This window comes from Hylaeus anthracinus, unplaced genomic scaffold (assembly GCF_026225885.1).
Source record: "Hylaeus anthracinus isolate JK02 unplaced genomic scaffold, UHH_iyHylAnth1.0_haploid 11997, whole genome shotgun sequence".
NCBI lineage: Eukaryota > Metazoa > Arthropoda > Insecta > Hymenoptera > Colletidae > Hylaeus > Hylaeus anthracinus.
The window spans coordinates 740,940-765,806 of NW_026534344.1; the positions used below are offsets into that span (position 1 = coordinate 740,940).

Consider the following 24,867-nt stretch of genomic DNA (forward strand, 5'->3'; position numbering starts at 1 on the left):
TACGTATAATTCACAATGCCCACCGTGGACGTTTATGATGAAAATCTCGACAGCCGCGGTGTATAGGATTTTTCAATGCCGGAAGTGGACGAGGAAACGCATTCGTACGTTCGTGATGTGTTCGTTCGCTTCATTCAGCGGTTTAATGCGCGTCCAGACGGCAGTAACTTAGTTTATAAAATTAAACATATAGGAGACCTGTATCGATTAATCATGCCTGCAAGTGTGTCGCCAAGCGTAAATATTAAAGGAAACTATCGTCTTCGTTGGTAAAAGCTACTTAGGAAAAGCACTCGAAAACATTTTTTAGAGAATACTTGACTTTAACTTAAAGTAGATCGTAATGATATCGATCTGGGAATAATTTCTTTTCAAATATAATTGAATAAAAGATTAAATTGCTTTGATCTTGGTCAGATGTAAAATCTACTCTTCTGATAAATTAAATTATACTTACGTCGAACACTTTACAATTCACACGAGGAAACCATTCAAGATGGACAGAAGGACAAATGATATTTACAAAAATGTCATTTTGAATTACACAGTTTATTATGGACGGAGCACAAAGCATCGTCTTTTCAATACAACATTCATATACTTATCGCGTTCATATGGTATAACATTGGTATTGTTCTTAATCCTGTTTAATAACCTGGTACGACAGGTTCTAACAGACTCGGGCACTTAATTGCTAATTTTGATTGCATGAAAGAACAACATAACATTATCGAGAAGATATTTCAGAGATAAGGATTAAATTAATAAGAAGATAGTAAACGCTATGGCATTTCGCAAACCTGGGCAAATTTGATCTGAAATAGGAAATAAACATTTGAAGCAATGTTTCAATTTTTTTTTAAATTTTAATTTTATTCGAAAATAACAAAAATATCGATTTATTCGAGATAAGAAACGATGACTTCGTACCGGCTGAAATGATATAACGTTGTTTTGTAAATGCACAGGTTTGGTGTACCATATAATAATAATAGTACATCGTATATAAAAGTGGATAAAGTCCACAAGATACTTTATCTAAACATAGCCATTTTACCTAAAATGAAATCCAAGTATAATCTCTCGGCAATATGCTTTATCTGGTTAATTATTTCCTTACGAGACTGTTATAAGTTACAAATTAAATTCCTTTTACATCTCACATCAGTTTGAATTGACATGTACTTTTATTAGAAAATAACCAAATGAAACATTAAATCTTCATCCCTTTTCTTAATTTTAATTCCAAGACTCTAAATTCAATTTACAAATTTGCATATTGCCTAGAAATTCTACAGAATACTGCAAATATTTTCAGACTATAAAAACGTACTTTTGCAATCAACGACAGTTCAAAAAAGTACGTAGAATTTTCAATAATATTTCGTAATTTCGATTATAAACAAAAAAAATGGTCGTTCAAGGAACCTCCCTTAGATACAAAGCGGTAGAAAATCAGAAACTGATCAATTTCTTCGTAATATTAAAAAGTCAGAAATAAACTATCAGTAACAACTTACATATTTACGTTTAAAATATCCTATAAAACAAGTGGATTGCGAATATATATTCAGATATGTATAACACATGCTCTTGCGTTAGTTGTATCAATACTATGAACGAACATTCAACACTGTTTAAACTTATTGTCATGCAAATTTCCTCTAATATCGTTTTCATCTTTTCTTCACAATGGATAGGAATGATTAGCGCGATCAAAACTCGCAAAAATACTTTGCTATGATAATGATAATTAACAGGAACATGGATATTTCTGTAACAAACTGCGTTGGAATATTTTTAGGTATTATTTTATCGAAACTAGTATCAACGATAGATATCTCCAATATATAAACAGTCGAATAAAACATTCATATAATCGTTTGGGAAAATTTTCTATAAGTGAGTTGAAAAATTAAGTCATCTTTATTAGTATGACTTGCACTACTCCTTTTTTCAATAGCTCAATCATTCTGTGTGTGTTTTTACACCCTTTTAAAATGAACTGTTTGCAGAACATTGAAATCAAGAAATATAGAGTATAAAAGAATTATAGATATAATTCTTAAAATTTTTTACTACTTTTTACGTATCTCTTAACAAGAATCATAATTTAACAGTGGTATTTTCCAGTTTGTTCTTTATTACAACAAAGTATTCTAACAATTGTCGGAAGCGTCCCAAACTGCAGTTAATAGAAAATGGATCCTTCGAATTTTAATCAGTCTACTAATATTACAATTGATTTTGTTCATATAAAATTTTAATGCAATTATTATTATCTGATTCATTTCTAATTGAGAAATGTTTTATACTTCTTTTAATTTTAGTTCGCTTGTATTTGTATGATACAGTTGCTTTTGAGCAATACGCGTAAAAATGTTAATCTTGAGGTGACTAATAACTATTTATACACAAGATGTAAAAATATAACTAGTGATTAACGATTAATTAAATGCGGTAAGTTTTGTAATACTTATATGTAGTTTGGTTTAACAAAGTAACTAAGTGTAAGTGAAAATTCAATAAGCACCTTACATATGTATATAATAATATTATCGAACATTCATTATTTAACCCTTTATGCATCAACTTTAATGTACGACTAATTTTTAAATTCTTAATTATTTCGACAAAAATTTATGGTGCAGTATACAGTTGTGATTCTGGTTTATTCATTCATATTACAAAACGCTATTGTATAGTTGAGGATTATGTTGCTTAAAAATTATATTGCATCATAATATTATTGTTCTTATTGCAATATTATTTGAAGTATTGTACGTACAATGTTTAACAGTAAATAGTTTAATCCTTAAAATGCAAAGGTAACTGCGATTAAAATATACGAGACTGGAATATAAATACTAGAATTAGTTACAACAAATTCACTGGCATTTTGATATACAGAGGGTTAAATAACGTTATCATGGAAAAACATGTAGTATATATGTAGCATAGTACTGCTGGTATTTCAACAATGTGAAGAAGCATCTATACTTCGGTATGTACGAAATACTAAATTTCATTGGTTTTCAAAAAGTAGTTATAATTATTTATTCTCGTGGTATCCATTTCAACCCCGTTATTGAGAGAGAACAGCATAATAAAATTCCATTTCTGGTCATTGTATATAAGCATAAATTTAATATGAAAAACTAATCCTTATTTATTAAGATCTGTGCAGTACTATACTCTTAACTATAGTCAACATAGTTTATAGTAAATGTAATTCTGGAATGTTGGAGTTGTGACACAAGAACCACTTACGTTAAGTCCGATATATTGTCTAGAAAGTATTATCCCAAACCGTGGTCCTCGAAGAATCCCTGTGGAGTTTCCTCCTGAAACACATTAATGGTACCGTTAAATTAAAATGTATCGTACAAAAACAGTATACATAAGTATATGAAGAGGGATCAATTTCTTTGATGCTGCAGTTTATCATATAATTCAAATATACAGTAATGAAAATATATAAGTATACACGTACCTACTTCGTAATTAAGTAACCTCCGTGATGCAGCTTCAAATGGTGAACTGAACCCTTTTCATATAACTGAGTATATGTATACTTGTATGGATACACAAAGCTGCACAAAGCATGTATTCATTTATCGCCTCGTTTGAAATGCTTAAGCATCAATCATAGAAATGCCTGTGTTGCATGCTACAGAATGTCCCTGGACTTATTGTTAAACAGGTGTGCATATCATACAATAGACCAACTTTAATGAATAATTAAAAGTTCTAGTGATACTTTTATTATAGGTGAAAACGATCGAAAAAGTATCTTATTAATACCTTAGAGGGCAGATACAATAAAAATAAATACATAGACTGGGTTAATTACATGGAAAAGGTGATATATAATTCTGTGTACAATTACGTGAAAATTTCTTTGTATACATTTATTATAGGTATTATTACCGTGTTAGAATTATAACATTAAAAATTGACACCGCTTATGTATATACACATACACACATACAAAAGTGATACCTTCGAATGTCATGTCTAATTTATACTAAAATAAATATGTTCAAATATACGAATACAAAGAAAACTATACAAAATGCAAAGAAAGAATTTCTTATGCAATTAAAAAACTGTGAAAAAACGCTATGTAAATATTTTTGTGTCTTGTATTCACAGATAAATAATGGTTCTCTAAATACACATAACTTTATTGCCATAGTACGGGGCTAAACTATATTGTAGCTATACCTACTCAGTAATAAAATGAGAAAAAATAATATTACTAAGAGGATTTTCTATGAGCTAATTTTGTATATATATATATATATATATATATATATATATTACTTTCTTTGTATATACGAGTGATATCAATTGCCTATATAAAAATATAGTAAAGTTTTTATACTAGATTTTTAAGGGTTCTCAATGGTAAGTAAAAAATTGATGCTCAGTAACTATAGAAAAAGTAGAGACGTATGATGGCATCATGCAGCGGGTGAGCCTGCTCCAGGTCTTGATTCATGTGGGTTGTCTGATTGGCCATGAAGGGCATGCAAGAATGCTGCACCTACAAAAGCCCTATCTCCCGTAGAGCACCTTCCACAGCTTCATCCTTCCACAAACAAACAAATATTCTGACTAATCTTTAGTGTATTTCTAGATATGTCCTTAGTTATGGAACATTAATGTTGAGCTAAATCTGACTATTATATATGTTGTAGAAGAGTTAGATTTTATGAAATAAAAGTTGCATTAAAAATGTATTATACAAGATACCTTCTCATCCTGTGTGAACAGATACTAGAACAAAATTAAACGAATAAAAACCAACAACAAAAAAAGTGTTGACCAACTAAACATATGGTTTAATGCTAATGATAATATTTATACTGTCTTTTCTTTTAACATGTATCTTGTACTATTGATATCTTACTATTAGAATCTTTTTCCTAACTAACAATTTTCTAATGGTAAAAGTATAACTATAAGTATCTTACAAATATTTTTTTATAACATTTGTGTTGTAGAAAGAGTGTAAATATATTTCCTAATTTAAAATATATCATACAATATAATAATTTAACACAGATATAATGTATTCTAAATGTATTCTCTATATATTTCACAAATAAGTAATCACAAAATGTTACAACATGTTTCTACAAACATTGAACATTGTCTAAATAAAACTTTCATAAGATTATATATAAATATATAATAATTTAACATAATAATAACCTAACAAAACATGACTAAAAAATTAGCTTCAGGAAAAAACATTGTTTGGTTGTACTCCTTACAATAAAATATGTCTTATAAAAAAATAAGACAGATAAGTACTGTAGGTTTATGAAAATATTACTTCCATGCAATTGGAGTATACATCAAAAACAACAAATATATAAGTATACTTTTGTATCATAGAATCTTATTATTGTAACTATTATTTAAAGTACTTTGTGGAACACGATTGATAACATTATATAAAATTATGCTGTCAGTATAATTGATAATGATTAATATTTATTGTCACTTGAAAATATATACATACATTTCAACTACTTACAAGCAACAGCATTTCTATAGCATATTTATCTAATATAACTTTCAATAAAAAAGATACTAACATTTAAATTGCAATTCTACCCTTAACAAATAAACATATGGTTTATGAATATTATATATGGAATCATTGTATTTATTATGGACCTTTTACCATATATAATAATATCATTAAATTTGTGAAAAAAAAAATAATCTCACTTGTTATTGTGAAATTAAAATATTTGTAAAACAACTCGTCAGAGGAACTGAAAAAAGTGGGTCTACTTATATTACTGACTATTCAAACTAAATTTTCTGTACTCAATAAACGTTTATATTTTTATATTTTTATATTTTTATATTTTTATATTTTTATATTTTTATATTTTTATATTTTTATATTTTTATATTTTTATATTTTTATATTTTTATATTTTTATATTTTTATATTTTTATTAGTTTTATAGATTCTAATGAAGTGGCTCATGTTAGATATTAAAATAGAAAAATGAAAATTATTACTTAAACATGTGATGTAATTAATTGGTCTAAATTATGTAAATTGTAAAGGAACTGTAAGTGGAACTAACTTTATATTGTCATTAAATTAACGTCAATACACTAGAACAACAGTTTATGTGGATTTAATTTTGCCACTACAGATATGCTGTTGCATACATTATGAATAAAAATTTGTAACACATGTAAGCCCACTTACATTAACAAAAGAATAAGCATATAAGCGTTCTATGCACATAGCATTAGCTACAAGTTAAAAATAACAGTTTACAATATTTTTAAATATGGATTGTATCTACATTTGTCTGTTTGTGTAGATGTTACGCTTAATATCACTGGAAAGAATGAGCAGTCACTTTTCATGCTTTCCTGACTACATAATATTTTATGTTTGTGTATATATATATTAATAATTCACGGTCTAATTATATTGAAAGGATAATAAATTATGATTAGCAATGATAAAAGATATTACTAATCACTGTATATACGTATTATTTATATCTATAGTTGGATTTATAATACAAATTGTTATATCAAGCATTACAACAGTAATCATCATCTTTGTACAACTGAAACTAAATGTTAATATGAATTTTAAATATTTAAAAAAAAAAAATATGAAAATATAAAATAGTTTCAGAATATAAAACATACATATATACATATAACACGTAAAATTTACGAACAACAAATATGAAATCAAAGGAGAAAATAACATATAGCTATTACAAAATTTTGACTTAAAAGTGTTACATTCCATCATGCACTGTAGATATTACATTGTTAATAGACATCAAAATGTCATAACCCATTTTCGCCAGACATTGGAATAATGCGGTGACTATGATTATATTGAAAATATATGTTATATATTGTCATAATACTGTTTAACAAACAGTCCTTTCTTTAAATACTTTTCGAACTACTACTGTTGGAAAGCTACTGTTGTAAGTGATTCATTCATAACCTTAAAATGTTCCTTATCTTAAAACTTTCTTGGACATAAAATTAATTGTATATAAACCTATGTATGTAATAATACATTATCAATTATGCATTAAACTTAATAAGGTGATTGAATATAAAAGATGTTATTCCTTTAACACCGCATTATTGATATTATTCTACCCAGAATAAACAGGCTACAAACATGCTACACATACAAAAAGATTTTGGTACTTTTTATATGTACCTCTCGATCAATAGACTCAAAAGTTAAATATATTATGCGAATCGTTTTAACAAATTTGCAGGTACACACATCAATATGAAACATGTTCTGAAATCATGGAGACGCGATGTCTTTCGATTGGTAGAACGACATTGGTGACTCACATTCTACCAACTGAGAATTGGACATGCCTCATACATGCATCCATAACATCCGAACATGTTCTGTACTGCCATGTGTATAAATAAAATAACGAGCATTATGCAAATTCAATAAAAATGTAAAATACACTGTTGACCTTCTTAAAACTGAAAGTCTATAAAACTATTATCTTGTATGTTAAAATGATTCAGATATATTACTAGAAAATAACAAATAAAAATTATAGTCATTAAAAAAGACAAGTTACAACTCAATGGGTACATCCCCATAACTAACCTCCTGTAGTAAATCCTGAGCTGCTATGGCTTTCAACACGTTCTTTTTGCTAGTCTCCTGAATTTCGCCGCCAACCAATAATTCATCTAAGATGAAGTATGCTTTTTCAAAATTGAAAATTATATCTAATTCGCATACCTAGTAACACACAAAAGTAAATATTCATATTAAAGAAACATTGTTCAAAAAACAAGACAAAAAGGATGGCACCTAATTTATGTTTTTATATTATCAATGACTTTTATGAAAAAAATATTTGGTCATAAAATATTACTGATAAATAAGGTTATACTTACACTTCCAAAGTACTTGTCCAACAATTCAACATAGCGGTGTATGATTTCTAAGGTAAGTAATTCATTGTCATTCTGTTCTATTGCACAACAGAAATATAAACTCGCATACCTATAAATAAAATGTGACTATACATAAAAATTGTTGAAAATTGTATAATATAGAAGTGCAATTGTGAAATTGTAGCACACCTTTTGTAGACAACTTTAACATCCTTCCATTCTAAGAAACTTGACATTTTGGGCTTTCTTGCCAATATTGTAGTAATTAATTCTCGTGTAATTTTTTTTTTTAATTTATCAGGATGGGCCACATACCACTTTTGCAAACGCAACTTACCTTGACGACTGAACAATAGCATAAATTGCATCTAAAAAAATAGATTCAACATTTTCATAAAACACAAACAAAAGTAATATAGCGTTTAAAATACCATACAGTAACTAAAAAAGATATTTACCATTTTTAAGCAATTTTTTTCGTCCAAATAACCACAAAATTGATCACAACACCATTCACCAAACCACAACCCAGTTTACTCCAACTTTGAGAAATGTTAATATACACCACAGAGTATTTTAACAGATGTAAAACCAGCTGAAACTCTTATCAGAACTACAGAGTAGTTTTACAGGGGTGAAACTCCTATCGAAACTTTGGTATTCGCAAATTAAACTGATGTGGCAATATTATTCATTCCTTTTGACATGCGATAGTGGCGCCATCGGTGGCAAAAGGCCCAAGTTTGTAGGGAAATAGTTGTTTATTTTATCCGCTAGATGGCGAGAATGTTTTGTCACGCATCGCATATTTAATTTTCTTTGCATACGCGTATAATTATCCTTTATTTTAAGTTAAGTACATGAAAACATCAATCAATGACTGTTGATTTATGCGCTAGACCTGGTTTAAAGCTTATATTTTCAATTTTAAAAAAATCAGTGGGATAACTACTAGTGACGCTATCGGTGGCGAAATACCCAAGTATGTAGAGAAATAGTTCCTAGTTTTATCCGATAGATGGCGGGAGTATTTTCAGCTTAGGTTAGGTAGGGTAATAATGCCAATTATTTATATGCTTTATGTAAATGTTATAATGTTGAAAACTTATTCCACAATGAGTAATGTAGAAATATTGTACTTGTAATGATGTTTTCGAGATTATACATGACTCTGAAGAATATATTTTTTATCAATCGTTACATTGCATTACGTTGCACCCATTGCACCTGAAGATCCATTGCTCAGCTGACATTTCATAGTCTATGGCGCAGCTCACTGACAATAATTGTGATTATAGTAAACTGTGATAAGATACAAACTGTTGTGGAATGGAGGTTATATTCTCCTTGTATAATTGATCGCTACGAACACTATTACCTGGCTATGAAATGATAATATTTAATGTTAAGTTCAGCGTGAAAGGTATCAAGTGATCCTCAAAATTAGTATACAAAACACTCACTCGAGGTAAACATGACGTCGTTTTTAACTGACGTGTTGATCACAGCAGGTATTTATACAAATTCGTATAATACGATTAACACATGTAAGGAATGTATAAAACTCAAACTTTTAAAACAATGTATTTTTTTAACCAGGCAAACTCGAAAAAGTTAATTTGAACGAAAAGATAGCAGAAATACAGAAGGAGATAACGAGACTAAAGTATGACATCAAGGATTTTATGGATGATAATTATACAGCATTTACGTCGAAGCTTACGCGAGATCAGCATCTGGTGACAAAAGGAGAAAAATTGCTAGAAGAAATGAATGTACTACAAAAGAGAATAGATGATCAGGTATACAGTATATATTGTATTTGTGATCATTTTCAAGTATATAATTTGTGACAACAATTCGTTCATTCTAGGTTAAAATAGAATTATCAGGTTCCACAAAAGAACTAAAAACCCTTTCGCAAGCTCTGAAAGAGTCCAACATGATGTTACAGCTCTCCAATCAACTTTTGACTCTACATGAATGCATTAAGTCTATAAAAAATTATCAGGACGAGAAACGATATGGCGATGTAGCTAAAACGTTAGGTCGCATGCAGACAATATTGTACAGTCCACAAAATGATTTACACGATCTCGATATTTATACAGCTCTTGAGGGTGAATACATTAATCTGTACACGTCGTTTCTATCCAATGCATCTTTGCTGTTAAACGAGCGAATCCACTGGACTGGCATTGAAGATCAAAACTCAAAGATTGTTACATTAAGTGTCAAGGACGATTTCGATGACATGCACGATTTAATACAAGGCCTACATTATATCGACAACCTTTCCAGTCATCTACACGAATTCGCGACCACTCTTATGAACTACGTAATTGCCCCTATTATTAACGACGAATGTTCCGTGTACGTCGTCAACGAAAAAGTCTTCACCGTCGAAATAATGAACAGAAAGAAATCGCCTAGTTACAAAAGCGTGTTCTACAATTTAGAATTGTTGTTCAAGTTTCTTCATCAACACTTCAATCTAGCAATATACGACAACGAAACCTTCCTGAAACAGATACAACCACACTTACTGGATCGACTATCGGCGATGCTAATGGCCGACTGCATCTCGCATATCGCTCCAACGTCCAGCACGGATTTGAAAAACTTCGCGCCAATTGTTAAAGAGATCGATGATTTTCAATATTTTTTAGTCGAAATAGGTACGAGATTTGTGAACGTACATTTTAATACCGATTTTTAATGTTAATATTAGGATACCATCTTTCATTTATGATCTTTTCCTTTTAGTTATAAATTTATATTGTAATACTTACGTATCAAGTTCCATGTGAAAAATTGTAATCGTGCGATTTTTTTAGGCTTCATTACGAACAATCAACTGTTCCTCTCGGAATATACGAAAAATATCGACAAGTTGTTCATCGAGAGGATTTGTCAAGATTTACTGGCAAAGGCGCGAAGCATTATGAAAAAAGATTTGCATGATTGTATCATGTACGAGCCACAGGCAAGTTCTCTTCGAACTATCGCAATCTAGTGCAATAATAATAGAGATTATATTTTTTAGTTAACGTTTTAGGAGGTGCTCGAATTTACAGAAGATTCATACAACAGCGAGATAAAAGTAGGCTCGAAACTGAGTGATAATACATTCCAACTCCCTAGATGTCAAATAAGGTAAGTAATCGAATAAAATTTTAAATATACATGTTCCAAAAGTTTTCGCCTACTTTCATGAACTTTTCGAACACCGTAATTTTAAGTTAAATACTTAAAAAATGATTGCCTTAACTGTATCTCAGCAAAAGTGCGAAAGAAACAGTTGACCTCGCACGGAGCATTTTGGACGAGGCATGCGAAACAGATGCCTGCGCCATCAGATTGTTTTATACCTGCAGGAATATTTTCGAAATGTATTCAGGATTGGTGCCTGAACATCATCGAAAATTTTTAGAAACAATACCGCAACAAGTCGGTGAGAAATTGACTATTTCGAATCTTAATGTAAAAGGCTATAATAAAATAAGAATGCCTTAATTAATCGCGAATATTATCTTCCGTTTAGCTGTATTTCATAACAATTGTATGTATCTTGCACATCAACTTCTTACGTTGGCTCACGAATATAGGGACAAGCTACCGACATCTATACAAAATTACAATTTAACTTTCGCCGATCAAATATTGATATTACGAAACGTCGGATCAGCGTGTTTCTTAGAACATATGAAGTACCAACGAAATATTATCTTTGACATTCTCAAGGAGTCTGGTTGGTAACATATAAATTTTTTGACAAAAATGTTGTGATAATTGTGAATTCTTAGAAACACATATTATAAATATTTTTATTCCGATTAAGGTTTATCGGCACTGGGTCAAACTACTGAGTTGCAACCCAATACAGAGCGTGCGCTGCGACAATGCATTAGACAACTAGAACTATTAAAAACAGTTTGGCTAGATGTGTTACCTGTTAATGTTTATTGCAGAGCTGTCGGTCAGTTTTCGTTCCATGGTAAAACTTTGTTTACGCGTTATCATTTTAATTAACCAAATCATTATCAAGGTTTAATAATATTTTAGGATGCATCATGAATTCCATGATTGAAGATTTAATAATAAAAGTAATATCCGTCGAAGACATTCCTGCTGATGATGCAACCGAATTGGTGACATTATTCAATATGATCGTCAAACGTGCACCAATAATATTTCCAGTAAGTTTATGTTGATAAGAATATATGATATATCACTCTACATTTTTTTTTATTGAAAATTAATTTATATAAAAAAGAAATTACATTAACGGATATGCGTATAATTGTCGCGCCAAAGACTTGTCCTTTGCAGAAATTCCACGAGTTATTCCTGTAAAATTAAACTGAAATAACATTAGTAACTTTTTATGATATTTCAAAACAATTATGACGAACGTTATGTTTTCAGGATCCTCAGAAAATCCATCAACATGTACGCAAGTGGGAAAAGTTCTTGGAATTGATTAAAGTACTTGGCGCATCACTGAAAGAAATTGAAGTTAGGTGGGGAGGCGGCAAAGGACCATTAGCGCGTGAATTTACAGCTCCTCAAGTTAAACAATTAATTAGAGCACTATTTCAAAATACTGAACGAAGGTCCAATTTGTTAGCTTCTATAAAATAACATTAAAAACGCACAAGTTTATAAAATGGACTGAATTTTCTGCATTTATTATGATAGTAATCATTAATATTAACGATATAATTAACATGAATATATATATATATATATATCGCATTAGTTATGTATTACCAAATTATATTGATAATATTAGGATACCATCTTTCATTTATGATCTTTTCCTTTTAGTTCTAAATTTATATTGTAATACTTACGTATCAAGTTCCATGTGTTGTTGAAAACTACACATTCGAATAATTATTGTATTTTTAATAGAACGTAATCTTTTAAAAATTGTCATTTACAATTTTTTCATAAATTTTTGAATGAATCTCCCAATAATAAATATAAATTTTTGTAACAGTATTGTAACGACCACTCGCGCTTTATAATTATTGCGGCAAAAAATTTTCGACATTTTTTTTTATCCTGATTCGAGAAAATAAACCAGTAAATATCGTAAACTTTAATAAAGTAGGCAAGCAGACAGACAGGCAGGCAGGCAGGCAGGCAGGGTGGCGGGCAGTAGTGAGAGCAAATCATTTAATAGATTTCCAATTCCATATCATTTACAGCAATGGCAAACATTATTACCATAATTTCAGTATTTTTCATTTGAGTATCCACAGTGATAAACGCTCAAAAATGTCCAAATGCAATACTATCTCTGCACATATATTTCAAGGCCATACTTCAGATCATAAGTAATGAATTAATTTTGCAGCTCTTTAATCGTGAGTTCACATTGGTGTATAAAAGTTCTTAAGGCAAAGCTGCACAATTAAGTATATACGAGCAGTAGTGTGCATTTGGTTAAAATTGCGCAAATTTTCCTCGTTTTATTTCATTTTTTAAAATAAAAGTATTACTATTCGTTAAACAATAAGTACGTTCGTAATAGATGATATAAAAGTATCGACCATTATATTGGAACCCCCATAGAACACATGTTAACGTTAAAAGAAACAAAAAGATACAGAAGAGGTGTAAGTTGCAGAACTTTATCTCGTATTTTTTTTATATATATATATATATGGTATGTCAAACTTTTCTTTTATAAAAAGAAACTTAAAAGAAGTATAAAAAATACATATAAAAAAAAACTTATTTAATATTATAAAATATATAATACCCCAAATTCAAAGAAGGCAAAAGACACTCGTATAAGTTCATTTTAGACTAAGATCGTATGGCTTGCTGATTCAAATCCTTTTTTCATAATTTGTTTCATCTGTCTTTCATTCATTGTATATAAAGTTTGTAATAACACATCTCTATGAATAATGAGTAATGTTCTGAAAATGATTACAAACTGTGGAACTAAATTATACTATATAAATGGTATTGCACAACTTAATCTGCAATGGTAGTTCTTGTCTATATACAGGTCGCTGCGTAGATTGGATAGAAATGTAGTCACCAGGGCGGGTAGCTGATTGGCCCGCAGTTCAGATTGGCAATGCAGTGTAGATCTTTTATGTGCATTCACGAAGATGACGATGACTGTGAACATGGAAGCGCAAAATAGGATGTCACATTACTTTCGCCGTCGTCTGGCGGATAATTCTCGTTAACAGAGAGTGTGTTTTTAATTGCATAATACATCTGTACATGCATCAAATTTATTTGGCATCAATTGTCTATGCCAATATCATGCAACAAATGATTTTTTTCTACGTGTGTATATTTTGCCATCACAGATCCAAACACATATATAAAAACTTAACTATTCGTACATATAATTATTAGAAACTCCTTAATATAATTTGCCGTTTACGTGTCAGCTCGTGATATTTTTCGGCCAAACTTTACGAAACAAGTGGATTTTTAATCCAGTTTGATACCATTTTATATTTTATCTAGAGCTCTTTCAATTTAAGAAACATAATCCACTGTTTTTCAAAGAACTCTTGTCGTATGTAATATAAATAAAAAATTATTTGATGGTTTTTACCAATTATAGAGACAAATTAATCGTTGCTATGTATGTTTGGTCTTTGTTTAATGAGTGAATTTACTTCACAGGACTCGTGTATGTGTAATGTAAAGTCATTTTACAAGGACTGGTATCATTAGTACCTGCCACGACCAGCCGGAGAACGACTTCGATACCTCGATGTGCCAGTGCCTTTGTTGGTATAATAATCGGCGTTGGACTCTCCGCTATTATAGACATCTTGCGTATATCCTTCTCGAGTAACATACCCCCCGGCACGATTAGTCATATAATCTTCTCCATAGTAGTCTCTACCTCTACTTCCGCCACCCTTGCCTGCGTAGTAACCTCCATAATCCGCGTATGCATTATTTCCTCTGTAACTCAGCAGATTGGTCATAGGGGAACTGTAGCCCCTATTTGTACCGCCTCGACTTCCTCTGAATCCTCCCATACCACCCCTACCTCCACCACGACCTCTACCTCGTGAAATTTCCACTCTCAACTTGGCACCCATAATCTCTGTGCCATTCATACTGCTACACGCTAGCTCTGCTTCATTGTTATTTAAGAATTCGATAAAGGCAAAACCTGGTGGATTGAAAGCAACCCAAACTTTATTTAGCTTCCCATACTTCTCAAACTCTGTCTGGAGATCTTCCTTTTTGATGCTCTCGTTAAGTCCGCCAACGTATACCCGTGTATATCCCTCTGGTGTCATGTTTTCCCTAAAAATTTCAGTTCGAAAATACAATAAACGGTTTTTTGTAAATAACAAAAACGAATGAAACGAAAATAGCATGAAAGTTATTCGAGATACGCGTATCGCCGTTATTTTCGCGCGAGGACGATTAATACAACAGAAACACAACAGATTATGATAATAGCTTCTCGCAATGGTTTCTTTGTAAACTGTAAAATAGATCTCGAACGCCAGAAAATCAACTGCTCACGCGCCAATGGTTTCTACAGCGGTTATTATCCTTTCAACGATAGACTTACCTGTATTTTAATTCCCCTCGAAATGTTCGTTTCTCGATTGAACTGTTTCAGGAATTTCTGCAGGAAAAGGATATCCAGTACGCCGTTAGTACGATACAATCGATAGGCGAGGATCAACCGGGGTTCACAGTGCACAGAAACTACATCCGACGTCTTGGCGTCTCCAACCCAGACGCCAAAAGCTCGTACGGTCTGCTCGAACAAATTGTTCTGCTTCAGAGGAATATCGCGAACAAAATCGCTTCTCCCACTCGAAATATTCTTTGATTACGAGTTTTAACAATCAAAGGCTAAACAGAACACTCAATTAGAGGGGCGAATCTGATGAGAGAAGGCTTTCTCTGCTTATATTCCCTTTCTACGTGACGATTCGATCGAGCAGACCGTACTTGTGAATATGTTTATCCCTCAAAATTAATTTTATGAAAAACAATGTAGATGACGTGGATAAAATATTGAACGATTACGAACTTAAGTAGACTTGATATTTTTAAAGGAATTTGTTTCTTTAAACATACTATATTTTATGTTGAGAAAAATACTTGTAACGTAGCAAACTGATCGCCGGTTTCGCCTACTGGTTACACGATACTAAATTCGTTCGAGAGATGTATAAATGTAACGGTTAAATGTTCGGCGGGCACATTTATGTTAGATTGAATTTTAATTAAACAGCTAAAATAATACTCTTTGAAATATATGCTCCATGATAAAATATTATAGTATTTTATACCGTTAAATTGGGTGGTTCACTGACCGCCGCGAAGAGATGTCCGTATGTATGGTTACATGATACAGTGTTTCTCAAACTGTAATTTACGCACTAGGGTCTGAAAGAATAAATAATTATATGTATATGTTATATAGTTGAATAAATAAAATGCTTTCTGTTTTATTATATTACATGTGCTTTCTAAGCTATTAAAAATAAATTTGTAAAAAGGTTTCTATCGCATATCACTACTAGTAAAAACATGGAACAATATTCCCCACTTAATTTCTAGAAAAGCATTGTCGATTTCATGAAATTTAAATACGTCAAATTTTATCTATAGCTTTATCAATATAGCGTTATCACTATAGGGACTGGCGAGAATGTAACATTTAAGAAACACTGACGTGACACTGACACATCAAACGTGGTATATAGTAGGTAGACATGATAGAATCGGCAATGTAATTTCACGAAGATGGCAGTTGAAATGATACTGATATTGCTATTTCAATAATGGTATATTCAACGTTCTAAGTGAATCGCCAAATTTAGTTTCTAATGTTGACATGACAGTTATACAACAAATGGAAATTACCTGACCTCACCAAGTCCAAGTGTGTTTGAACTAATTCGTCAAAATTTTTGACATTTACCTTTTAACACGGAAAAAACTTAATCAAAATGTCAGACTTAATCAGAATGCAACGATACGATATTCTCATTCAAGAAATAGAAGGCATAGACGATTATTTGGGCCCGACTTTTCGGTACGTAGACAAAACGTAACATTTACCCCTTTTTCGATGGTTTCGTTAAAAGACGCGCTCGACGAGCGATCTCTTCACGCAGATGCAACCCTTACCGTGCATATGCGCATTAGAAGGGTGAAAAACGGGGGTGGATACCCTTATAGTAAAATAGAGAAAAATCGAATTAGGGTTGTATCATGTCAAGGTTGTCAACTAACCAAGTTGATAATCTACTGTCAAGTATGGTACCGAAACATGAATATCTGTTATTTGAAATAGAATCTACGGATACTAATAGTATAGGCCTTGTTTTCAGGTACTATTGTTAAGAATAGGTGCTTCAAGGAAACAAACAAATTTTTCAAGACAATTTTTAAATAAAAAGAAACAGAAACCAATATATACATTACTACTTTCAATTCTTTTTCCTTTTTTAGAGCAATTTACGATGGCCATGAACATCAAAAATTTATGGAGAAACTTGATGATCGCATCAAAGCACACGATAAAGATATTGAAAGAATGTGTAATCATCATTATCAAGGTTTCATTGATTCAATCAGAGAACTTTTACAAGTTCGTTCTCAAGCACAACAACTCAATGTTAGTCTTGGTTTCTAAAACCTAATTGTTACATAAACCATACAATGATCTAAGAAAGTTCAATCATTTATTCCACAGGCTGAGATACTTGAACTCGATAAACGTATCACTGCTACTTCTACCAAAGTAATAGAGAAAGGCGAAGAGCTTGTCAAAGCACGCAAAATAGAAAGTAATATGGCTGCAGCAGTAGACAGCCTCACTATGTGTCTTCCTGTCCTAGCTGCCTATGCAAAGTTACAGAAACAATTAAAAGATAAACGTTACTACCCAGCATTGAAAACATTGGAGCAACTGGAGCATCATGATTTACCAAAAGTAACAAATTATAGATTTTCTTCGCAAATTACTCAACAAATTCCGCAGTGAGTAATGTCATAAGATAAAGCAACATTTATTTTTACAGCAAAATGTAGCTAAAGAGTTATTTGTACAGAAATATTAAGGTACATTAAGCAACTGATAGATTACAATGATTTTAGACTACGAGAAAATATAAAGGATGCTTCCATGTCTGATTTAAGAGACTTTTTAGAAAATATTAGAAAATATTCACCAAGAATCGGTGAAGTTGCTATGAGACATGTAAGTCAAATTTAGGAATTTATAAATGAGTTTCTATATACTTGATATATTATGCGAATTTTACATTAGACACAGGAGCAACTAATTATCGAAGCAGAGATCGTTGGTCGTAAAAAGAAAAGAACAAACGCTAGAAATTCTTTGTCAAACGAAGCTGAAGAAGAATTAAGCGCCCAAGACTTAATGGATTTTAGTCCAGTGTATCGTTGTATGCATATTTATACTGTACTCCGGGAAGGGGAAACGTTTAAAGCATATTATAGACAGCAAAGAAAGCAACAAGCTAGACTAGTTTTGCAGTCACCTATTAATATGGTACATATCGTTATTAATCGCAGAAATGCTCTTACTGCATTTACATTTAAATCGTCGTTTCGTATTTTTAGCATGAGAGTATAGCTGGCTATCAAACTTACCTCCAAGGCATTGTAGGTTTCTTTGTAGTGGAAGATCATATTTTGAACACGGGAAATGGTTTAGCTACGCGGTCTTATTTGGACGAACTGTGGACCATGGCATTATCTAATATAGTGAATGCATTACGCACTCATTCTGTAAGCGATAATAACGTACAAATAGCAGTGTTTTAATAAAATATTAACCCTTTAATTTTCCCAGGCATATTGTACAGACGCAACACTTATCTTAAAAATCAAAAATCTCATAATGCTATTCAACACAACTTTAAGAGTGAGTAGACTGATACAACGTAAATTAATTATTAATATCGTAATTATGTTTTTTATAACTTCCTTCCCCTTCTGCAGAATTATGGATATTCTGTAGGGCAACTCTGGAACTTACTACAAGAAATTCGAGTACATTATAATGAAGTTCTAATGCAACATTGGGTTCAAGTGTTTAGAGATATTTTGGATGAAGATAGTTTTTTACCAATTCAGGTAAAATTTATGTTATATAGATTGTATTGGTCGTATCATATATTTTATGGATTTTACTGCGCTTTAGGTCACAACGCAAGAAGAATACGATAATGTTCTCGATCTATTTCCCTATCACGACGAGGAATTAGAGAAAACAGAATTTCCGAAAAAATTTCCATTTTCGGATATGGTACCCAAAGTTTATCAGCAAGTTAAGGAGTTCATCTATGCTTGCTTAAAATTTTCAGAAGATTTAAATTTTACTCAAACGGAAATAGATGAGATGATCTGCAAATCGACGAATTTATTATTGACGAGAACATTTAGCGGATGCCTATCATCCTTATTTCGAAAGCCATCGTTGGCACTTTTACAAGTAGTTCAAATTATAATAAATACGGGTTACCTTGAAAAATCCACCAAGTATTTGGAAGAATTCGTGACCAACATTACAGGGTAAGAACTAAAAAAATCATCAGTAATTAACGAATAATATGGAATGTACATTTTTCAGAACACCACATGAGGGGCAGTTAAGTTGTATGGATGTCGAGTCAGCTATGTTTAGAGTCGCGAGAGATGACGCAGAAAAACAAATTTGCGACAAGTTAACGAATAAACTTGACGAGTTTTTGGAATTAGAAAATTATGACTGGAACTTGGCGGAACCTCAAGGGCACGCGTCTGGTTTTATTACCGATCTCATAGCGTTTTTGCACAGTACTTTCACTTGTTTTACCAATTTACCTGTACGTATATCACATATACGACTAAAAAATGTTCGTATTCGATAGCAAAACTTTATAGTAACCAAAGAGATTACATACATATTTCAGGAAGAAGTAGCACAAGTTGCTTGTAAAGCCGCTTGTTCTCATATAGCGAAAGCTATATTAGGGATATTAATTAGCGAAGACGTGAAACAAATATCGATGGGTGCTCTGCAACAAGTCAACTTGGATACAATACAATGCGAACGTATGTGACGTTTTTATTTTTAAATGAGATGTACAATATATGGTTACAAAATATTTCTAACTGTGTCGAGAACCAATCGAACATAAATTAGGAAAATACTTTTATTTTTAGAATTTGCTGCCTCGGAACCTGTAGTTGGTTTACCCGAAGGTACCTTACTGCAATATTTTGCAGAATTAAGACAATTACTAGACTTATTTATGAGTTGGGACTGGCCTACTTATTTTCACGACTATGGTCACGAATCAAGTAAATATACTTTGGTAACTCCGAACATGGCGGTACTTTTATTAGAGAAGTATGTACCACGCCTTCTTTTATTTGGTATATTATTGCCTTATACATTGATATCTACATTTTAATGATCTTTATACTCGTAGGTTGAAAGAATCCGATAAAAAAACAGTGTTTTCTGTACTAAAGAAAAGTGAACGAGATAAAAAGAAGCTTTTAGAAACTGTACTGAAACAATTACGCCAATTGGCGCAAACTACTCAGCAATAAATGCAACGGAAGTCAACATGTATATACCTCAAGAGAGATTGTAAATACATAATTTTTAATATATACGCTTCAAGCATAATTCTTTAGAAACTTATTATTATAATAAAATGGCTATAAAAAAGTTTTGATTCATGAGTCGCGTTTCAACTCCATTATATTGTCACGATACAACGATTGTTAAAATAGCAATTCCATGCCGCGTTACGACACATAGATGTACATTTCACTATGTTCACGTGATGTAATAGTAATTTCTCAATGTTCAATTACACTGCAATAACCTAATCCCCGTTCAGTTATCACTGATTCTGCATGATATTTAATTCCAGGCAATTGAATATAATACAACATGTAAATTCCCATACACTTATTATTTTGTTTCCTCCTAAATTGTTATTGTTATATTACATGTAAATAATGAGTTACATATCGTACAATAATTGTACAATGGATAAAGTATGACGTATAAAGTCCCAATTCATAAGCCTTATGGTTGCAATTATCCTCAGAATTAAATAATACAAAAATTATTGTAATTTTTCGTTCTAAAATTATCCAAATTTTCAAATTGATTTAATTATATTGAACATTCATACCGAAATATAAAGTAAATACATATGTAGATAGGTAATTATATTAAGAATAATAAAATAGATTAAATACAAATCAACAATAATTCCTGTAAAGTAATACCAAGAGCTTAGTGCTTGATTCATGAATTAATTCGATAAGTATTTAGTAGAGATAAAACAAATTAATAATATGCATATATAGACCAATTACGATGCTGTGGCACAATTTAATTGATGATGTATAGTCGGTCGGAACTAATCATCAATATTGTCAGGGTCCACATCATCATGTAGCATGGAATACTTATTGGAAGCTACGAAATTCTGAAATAAACAAATTATAAACATAATGTTATAGTCGATATTAACTTTTCAAGTTTCTTTACTTACTGGAGCTTGTTCGTCCTTTGCCTTTGGCATCCTGCTAATATCATCCTTTTCTCTATCTCTTCGGTCTCTGCAAATGCAAGCGTTCAACAAACATATACATATTTTTCATAGCAGAAATAATAAAATGGTTGATACCTATCTGGACCACGACTATCGTTAGATCTTGGAGGAGCCCTCAAAGGTGGGAGTCCAGAACGCGAAGAGGCTTGACCCCGAGAGTCTCCGTATTGATCTAAATCAGGAAAGCAATATCGTATTAATATTATAAGTCAATGTAGGTATTTTTATTTATAATCTCAACTAAATTCACCAGATTGAGCGGGCTCTCTTCGCGATGCCGATATTTCATTTCGTCGACCTCTGTCGTCATCCGACCGCCATGTTGATCGACCTCGATCTGTGTCCTTCTCATCGCGACCTTCCTATTAACAATATCATACATCTGGTAAAATATGTAATACAATATATAGCATAGTAAAAACTTTTACTTTTCAAACTTACTCCATTGCGTTTACCCCATGCACCCTCCTTACCACGTTTTTCTGGATCCCTAAAAAAAAAAAAAAACACCGTTAATATTCTAAACTAATTGCATTCATTTTCTTTTTTTTTATACCCGTCTTCTCTGGATTTTGATTCCGCGTATGATTTTGCAAGACGTTCTTCTATTTCTCTTTCCCTGGCAGTGGTATCCACGGGTCTCGCAGCACCAAATATATTTGCTGATGGCGCAGGAGCAGGTGCAGAAGAAGGAGCGGTAGGAGCAGCAGGAGCACCTTGAGTTGCAGATTGTTCGTCTTTTCCAACAGCCTCAATTGGTTTTGTACGAGGTTGTAGCTGCAGTTTCGGTCTAGTCTTCGATTCGACTATAACATTTGGTGTAGGAGCTTGTTATGATAACATGTACGTTTCATCGATGATATAAATATATACTATCTACATTTACTATCTACGCTGGGTTTTTCTTGTCTGCGCGGACCGTCCCGACTCCAATCAGAATCTCCATAATTACGACGCGGCCCGAAACTGCTTCCTTTGTCTCCGTCTCTTTCTCGACTACCCCTATCGTAGCGACCACCCCAGTCTCTTTCTCTGTCATCTCTGTCATCCCTGAAACCGCCTCTGTCTCTGAATGTTGGCTTTCCTCTGTCAGTGCTATCGCGCCATGCACCAGGCTTGTTATCGAGTTCGGAAGCTAAACAATAAACACGTCGATGTGTTATTTTCTTGATAAGTGATTTTAAACACCTGTACAAATTTAATGATTTACATTCACGATCATCTCTTCTGTCTCTATCCCTATTATCATATCGGCTTCGGTACGAGTCCCCATCTGAAGGCAAAGTTTCGTCCCGTGGACCGCTTCTCCAATCTCCAGATGTACGCTCAGGATCATCGTAAGTATCTCTACGACTATCTCTGCCCATACGTCCACCGCGACGATCATCGTTAACGCTATTTGAAACATCGATTCGTACTCTTCTTGCTTTCATAGGCTGCAAATAAAATGATTTATACATCGCCTTTCTACATTATATATACTACTACAAGCTTACCGTGTTAGATAGATTAAGAGCATCAATTAAACTTTGACGATCTTCAAATTCAACATATCCAAATCCCTTGAGTTTGTTAGAATCTTTCGGTAAACGTATGTTAGAAATCTGAAAGTTTGTAACAATACAGATTAATATAATGACAAAATAACTCAAGTTTATGACTTAAGAAATTAACCTTCATGTCTGCAAAAAACTCTCCCAGATATGCTTCGTCCACTTCATAAGGAAGATTAGAAAGATAAGCTACATAAGGTGGATTAGTAGGGACATCATCATCGGTCCCACGAGGGTCTCGTGCAGCTCTTGGAGCGGTAGGTAGAACAATTGGTTCTTTGCTGCTTCTTGATGTAAATCCTTCTATTACATAATAATAGCCAATACATTTTAAAGTACACTTGCAACATGCAATTAGAAATATATTTTTAGTAATTTGTTTATATTTAATATATGCATATATATATATAGATACATAGAATACTGAAAACACATGACCATAATATTATTTTGTAAAATGAAATGTCTAGTTTTTTGTGTTAGAATTAAAAGATATTTGAAACTGAATTATTAGAATTATAATGAAGTGTTTTATTATGTATATTGTGAAACTATTAAGTTTTAAATTCATATATCTTATTACTTTTACATTTACTTTAAAGCAATACAATTTTTATGATAACACCTGCTTTTAACATTTAATATAAGAATGGTAGAAATGTGGGTGATTTCCTGTAAGGCACCTAATATATAAATATATTTATCAATGAGTACCTAATTAAATATATTACGAGAATAAAAGAGTAGAAAAGATGGAAACAAAAAATTCTAAATTCCATTTACCGTGATCATTTTCCATTTCATCGTTCCAACTACTACTCAATGGTTTTATTGGCACAGCGGGTGTTGCACCATCAGTAGTAGCGAGATATGACATTAAATCGAGAGTTTTAACCTTCTTCTTCTTCTTTCCTTTCTTGCCTGAGAGAAATAAACGGAGATAAAAACTAGCATTTTTTTAAAGAGATCTCCGATATACTATATCCGATGCAATATTGAAAGCATGCTGCATTTTACGGAAAGTTTGGTTATGTCGTGGAAAAATGGTAAGAACGTATAAACACCGACGCTTTCAACGCGAGAATGCGTGTGTACGAACAAAGCGTTAGGTATTTATTCCATTCCTTGTAAAAAATTTACCTGAAGACATGATTGCAGCTCGAATTTAAGGCAATGTAAATCAAATAGGCGTTCCGATGAACCGCACGACCAACCTCAGAAATCCATAAGGCATGAAACACGTTTTAGAAAGATGCATGTCGGCCAACTTTGAACATTACGAATTTTCGACGAAGGAAAAGGGAAATTTATGTGTTTATTCAGCCACTTATTAATTTTACATAAATGATTTATATAAAGCGAATCTATACTCTTTTTGACGCTGGTAGCAAGAAATAATTTTCCAATTGACCTGTTACACAAATATTTGAAAAAGTTCGAGTTCTCCAAATGGGTTAATTCCTCGACCTCGATATATTGGGAGTTTACAAAAATTCAGTGGTTAAATAAATAGAGATATGAAATAATATTACAATTGTGGAAATTTTACTGCAAAAAGAATATTCATGGTTACGGGGAAACAAAAATATCGATAACATGATTATTGAGGAAATCTTCGATTGGAAGTAACCATTTATAGAAAATTTCGGAACGCACAGTTCATTGGGAACACCATTGACTTCGTTTACACGAATCAAATAATAACAAAATTATAACAAAGATGTTATAATAATTGATTTTAA

General features: G+C 31.9%; 5 protein-coding genes across 12 annotated transcripts; 2 read left to right on the forward strand and 3 right to left on the reverse strand.

Moving 5' to 3' along the window:
* Nucleotides 1-1,024: 1,024 nt before the first annotated feature.
* On the reverse strand, nucleotides 1,025-8,665 carry LOC128889662 (AP-1 complex subunit sigma-2). 5 transcript variants are annotated; one of them, XR_008460489.1, is made up of 6 exons: nucleotides 8,412-8,665; nucleotides 8,143-8,321; nucleotides 7,954-8,062; nucleotides 7,658-7,795; nucleotides 3,494-3,593; nucleotides 1,025-3,344 (listed from the first exon to the last, which is right to left on the reverse strand). XR_008460489.1 is itself a non-coding variant. In XM_054147485.1 (6 exons), the coding sequence occupies exons 1-5, from the start codon at nucleotides 8,412-8,414 to the stop codon at nucleotides 3,300-3,302; spliced, it is 474 nt and encodes a 157-aa protein (XP_054003460.1). In that variant the 5' UTR covers nucleotides 8,415-8,665; the 3' UTR covers nucleotides 1,025-1,784; nucleotides 3,271-3,299. The 5 variants fall into 5 exon arrangements, 4 of the variants coding, with proteins under 4 accessions (XP_054003460.1, XP_054003458.1, XP_054003459.1 ...); XM_054147485.1 differs by lacking the exon at nucleotides 3,494-3,593 and having other exon boundaries at nucleotides 1,025-1,784; nucleotides 3,271-3,344; XM_054147483.1 differs by lacking the exon at nucleotides 3,494-3,593.
* Nucleotides 8,666-9,201: 536 nt separating this feature from the next.
* On the forward strand, nucleotides 9,202-13,575 carry LOC128889656 (centromere/kinetochore protein zw10 homolog). Its single transcript, XM_054147467.1, has 10 exons — nucleotides 9,202-9,464; nucleotides 9,553-9,755; nucleotides 9,827-10,631; nucleotides 10,791-10,939; nucleotides 11,012-11,109; nucleotides 11,235-11,407; nucleotides 11,498-11,704; nucleotides 11,795-11,932; nucleotides 12,019-12,152; nucleotides 12,382-13,575. The coding sequence occupies exons 1-10, from the start codon at nucleotides 9,428-9,430 to the stop codon at nucleotides 12,595-12,597; spliced, it is 2,160 nt and encodes a 719-aa protein (XP_054003442.1). The 5' UTR covers nucleotides 9,202-9,427; the 3' UTR covers nucleotides 12,598-13,575.
* On the reverse strand, nucleotides 13,124-16,352 carry LOC128889661 (RNA-binding protein Rsf1). Its single transcript, XM_054147480.1, has 4 exons — nucleotides 16,266-16,352; nucleotides 15,533-15,589; nucleotides 14,674-15,258; nucleotides 13,124-14,097 (listed from the first exon to the last, which is right to left on the reverse strand). The coding sequence occupies exons 3-4, from the start codon at nucleotides 15,249-15,251 to the stop codon at nucleotides 14,070-14,072; spliced, it is 606 nt and encodes a 201-aa protein (XP_054003455.1). The 5' UTR covers nucleotides 15,252-15,258; nucleotides 15,533-15,589; nucleotides 16,266-16,352; the 3' UTR covers nucleotides 13,124-14,069.
* Nucleotides 16,353-16,450: 98 nt separating this feature from the next.
* On the forward strand, nucleotides 16,451-20,578 carry LOC128889655 (exocyst complex component 6). Of its 2 annotated transcripts, none has more exons than XM_054147466.1 (13): nucleotides 16,451-17,014; nucleotides 17,434-17,599; nucleotides 17,678-17,964; nucleotides 18,082-18,184; nucleotides 18,254-18,499; nucleotides 18,571-18,738; nucleotides 18,803-18,874; nucleotides 18,952-19,086; nucleotides 19,154-19,524; nucleotides 19,583-19,817; nucleotides 19,905-20,046; nucleotides 20,158-20,344; nucleotides 20,427-20,578. In XM_054147466.1, the coding sequence occupies exons 1-13, from the start codon at nucleotides 16,929-16,931 to the stop codon at nucleotides 20,548-20,550; spliced, it is 2,322 nt and encodes a 773-aa protein (XP_054003441.1). In that variant the 5' UTR covers nucleotides 16,451-16,928; the 3' UTR covers nucleotides 20,551-20,578. The 2 variants fall into 2 exon arrangements, with proteins under 2 accessions (XP_054003441.1, XP_054003440.1); XM_054147465.1 differs by lacking the exon at nucleotides 16,451-17,014 and adding an exon at nucleotides 17,136-17,312.
* A 324-nt stretch (nucleotides 20,579-20,902) lies between these two features.
* LOC128889658 (eukaryotic translation initiation factor 4B-like) lies at nucleotides 20,903-24,424 on the reverse strand. 3 transcript variants are annotated; one of them, XM_054147475.1, is made up of 12 exons: nucleotides 24,266-24,424; nucleotides 23,909-24,046; nucleotides 23,247-23,425; nucleotides 23,069-23,176; nucleotides 22,783-23,008; nucleotides 22,453-22,707; nucleotides 22,129-22,378; nucleotides 22,014-22,062; nucleotides 21,823-21,934; nucleotides 21,648-21,744; nucleotides 21,513-21,579; nucleotides 20,903-21,446 (listed from the first exon to the last, which is right to left on the reverse strand). In XM_054147475.1, exons 1-12 carry the CDS (start codon nucleotides 24,273-24,275, stop codon nucleotides 21,378-21,380), a joined length of 1,560 nt encoding a protein of 519 aa, XP_054003450.1. In that variant the 5' UTR covers nucleotides 24,276-24,424; the 3' UTR covers nucleotides 20,903-21,377. The 3 variants fall into 3 exon arrangements, with proteins under 3 accessions (XP_054003450.1, XP_054003451.1, XP_054003449.1); XM_054147476.1 differs by having other exon boundaries at nucleotides 22,459-22,707; nucleotides 23,247-23,428; XM_054147474.1 differs by having other exon boundaries at nucleotides 23,247-23,428.
* Between the last annotated feature and the right edge of the window lie 443 nt (nucleotides 24,425-24,867).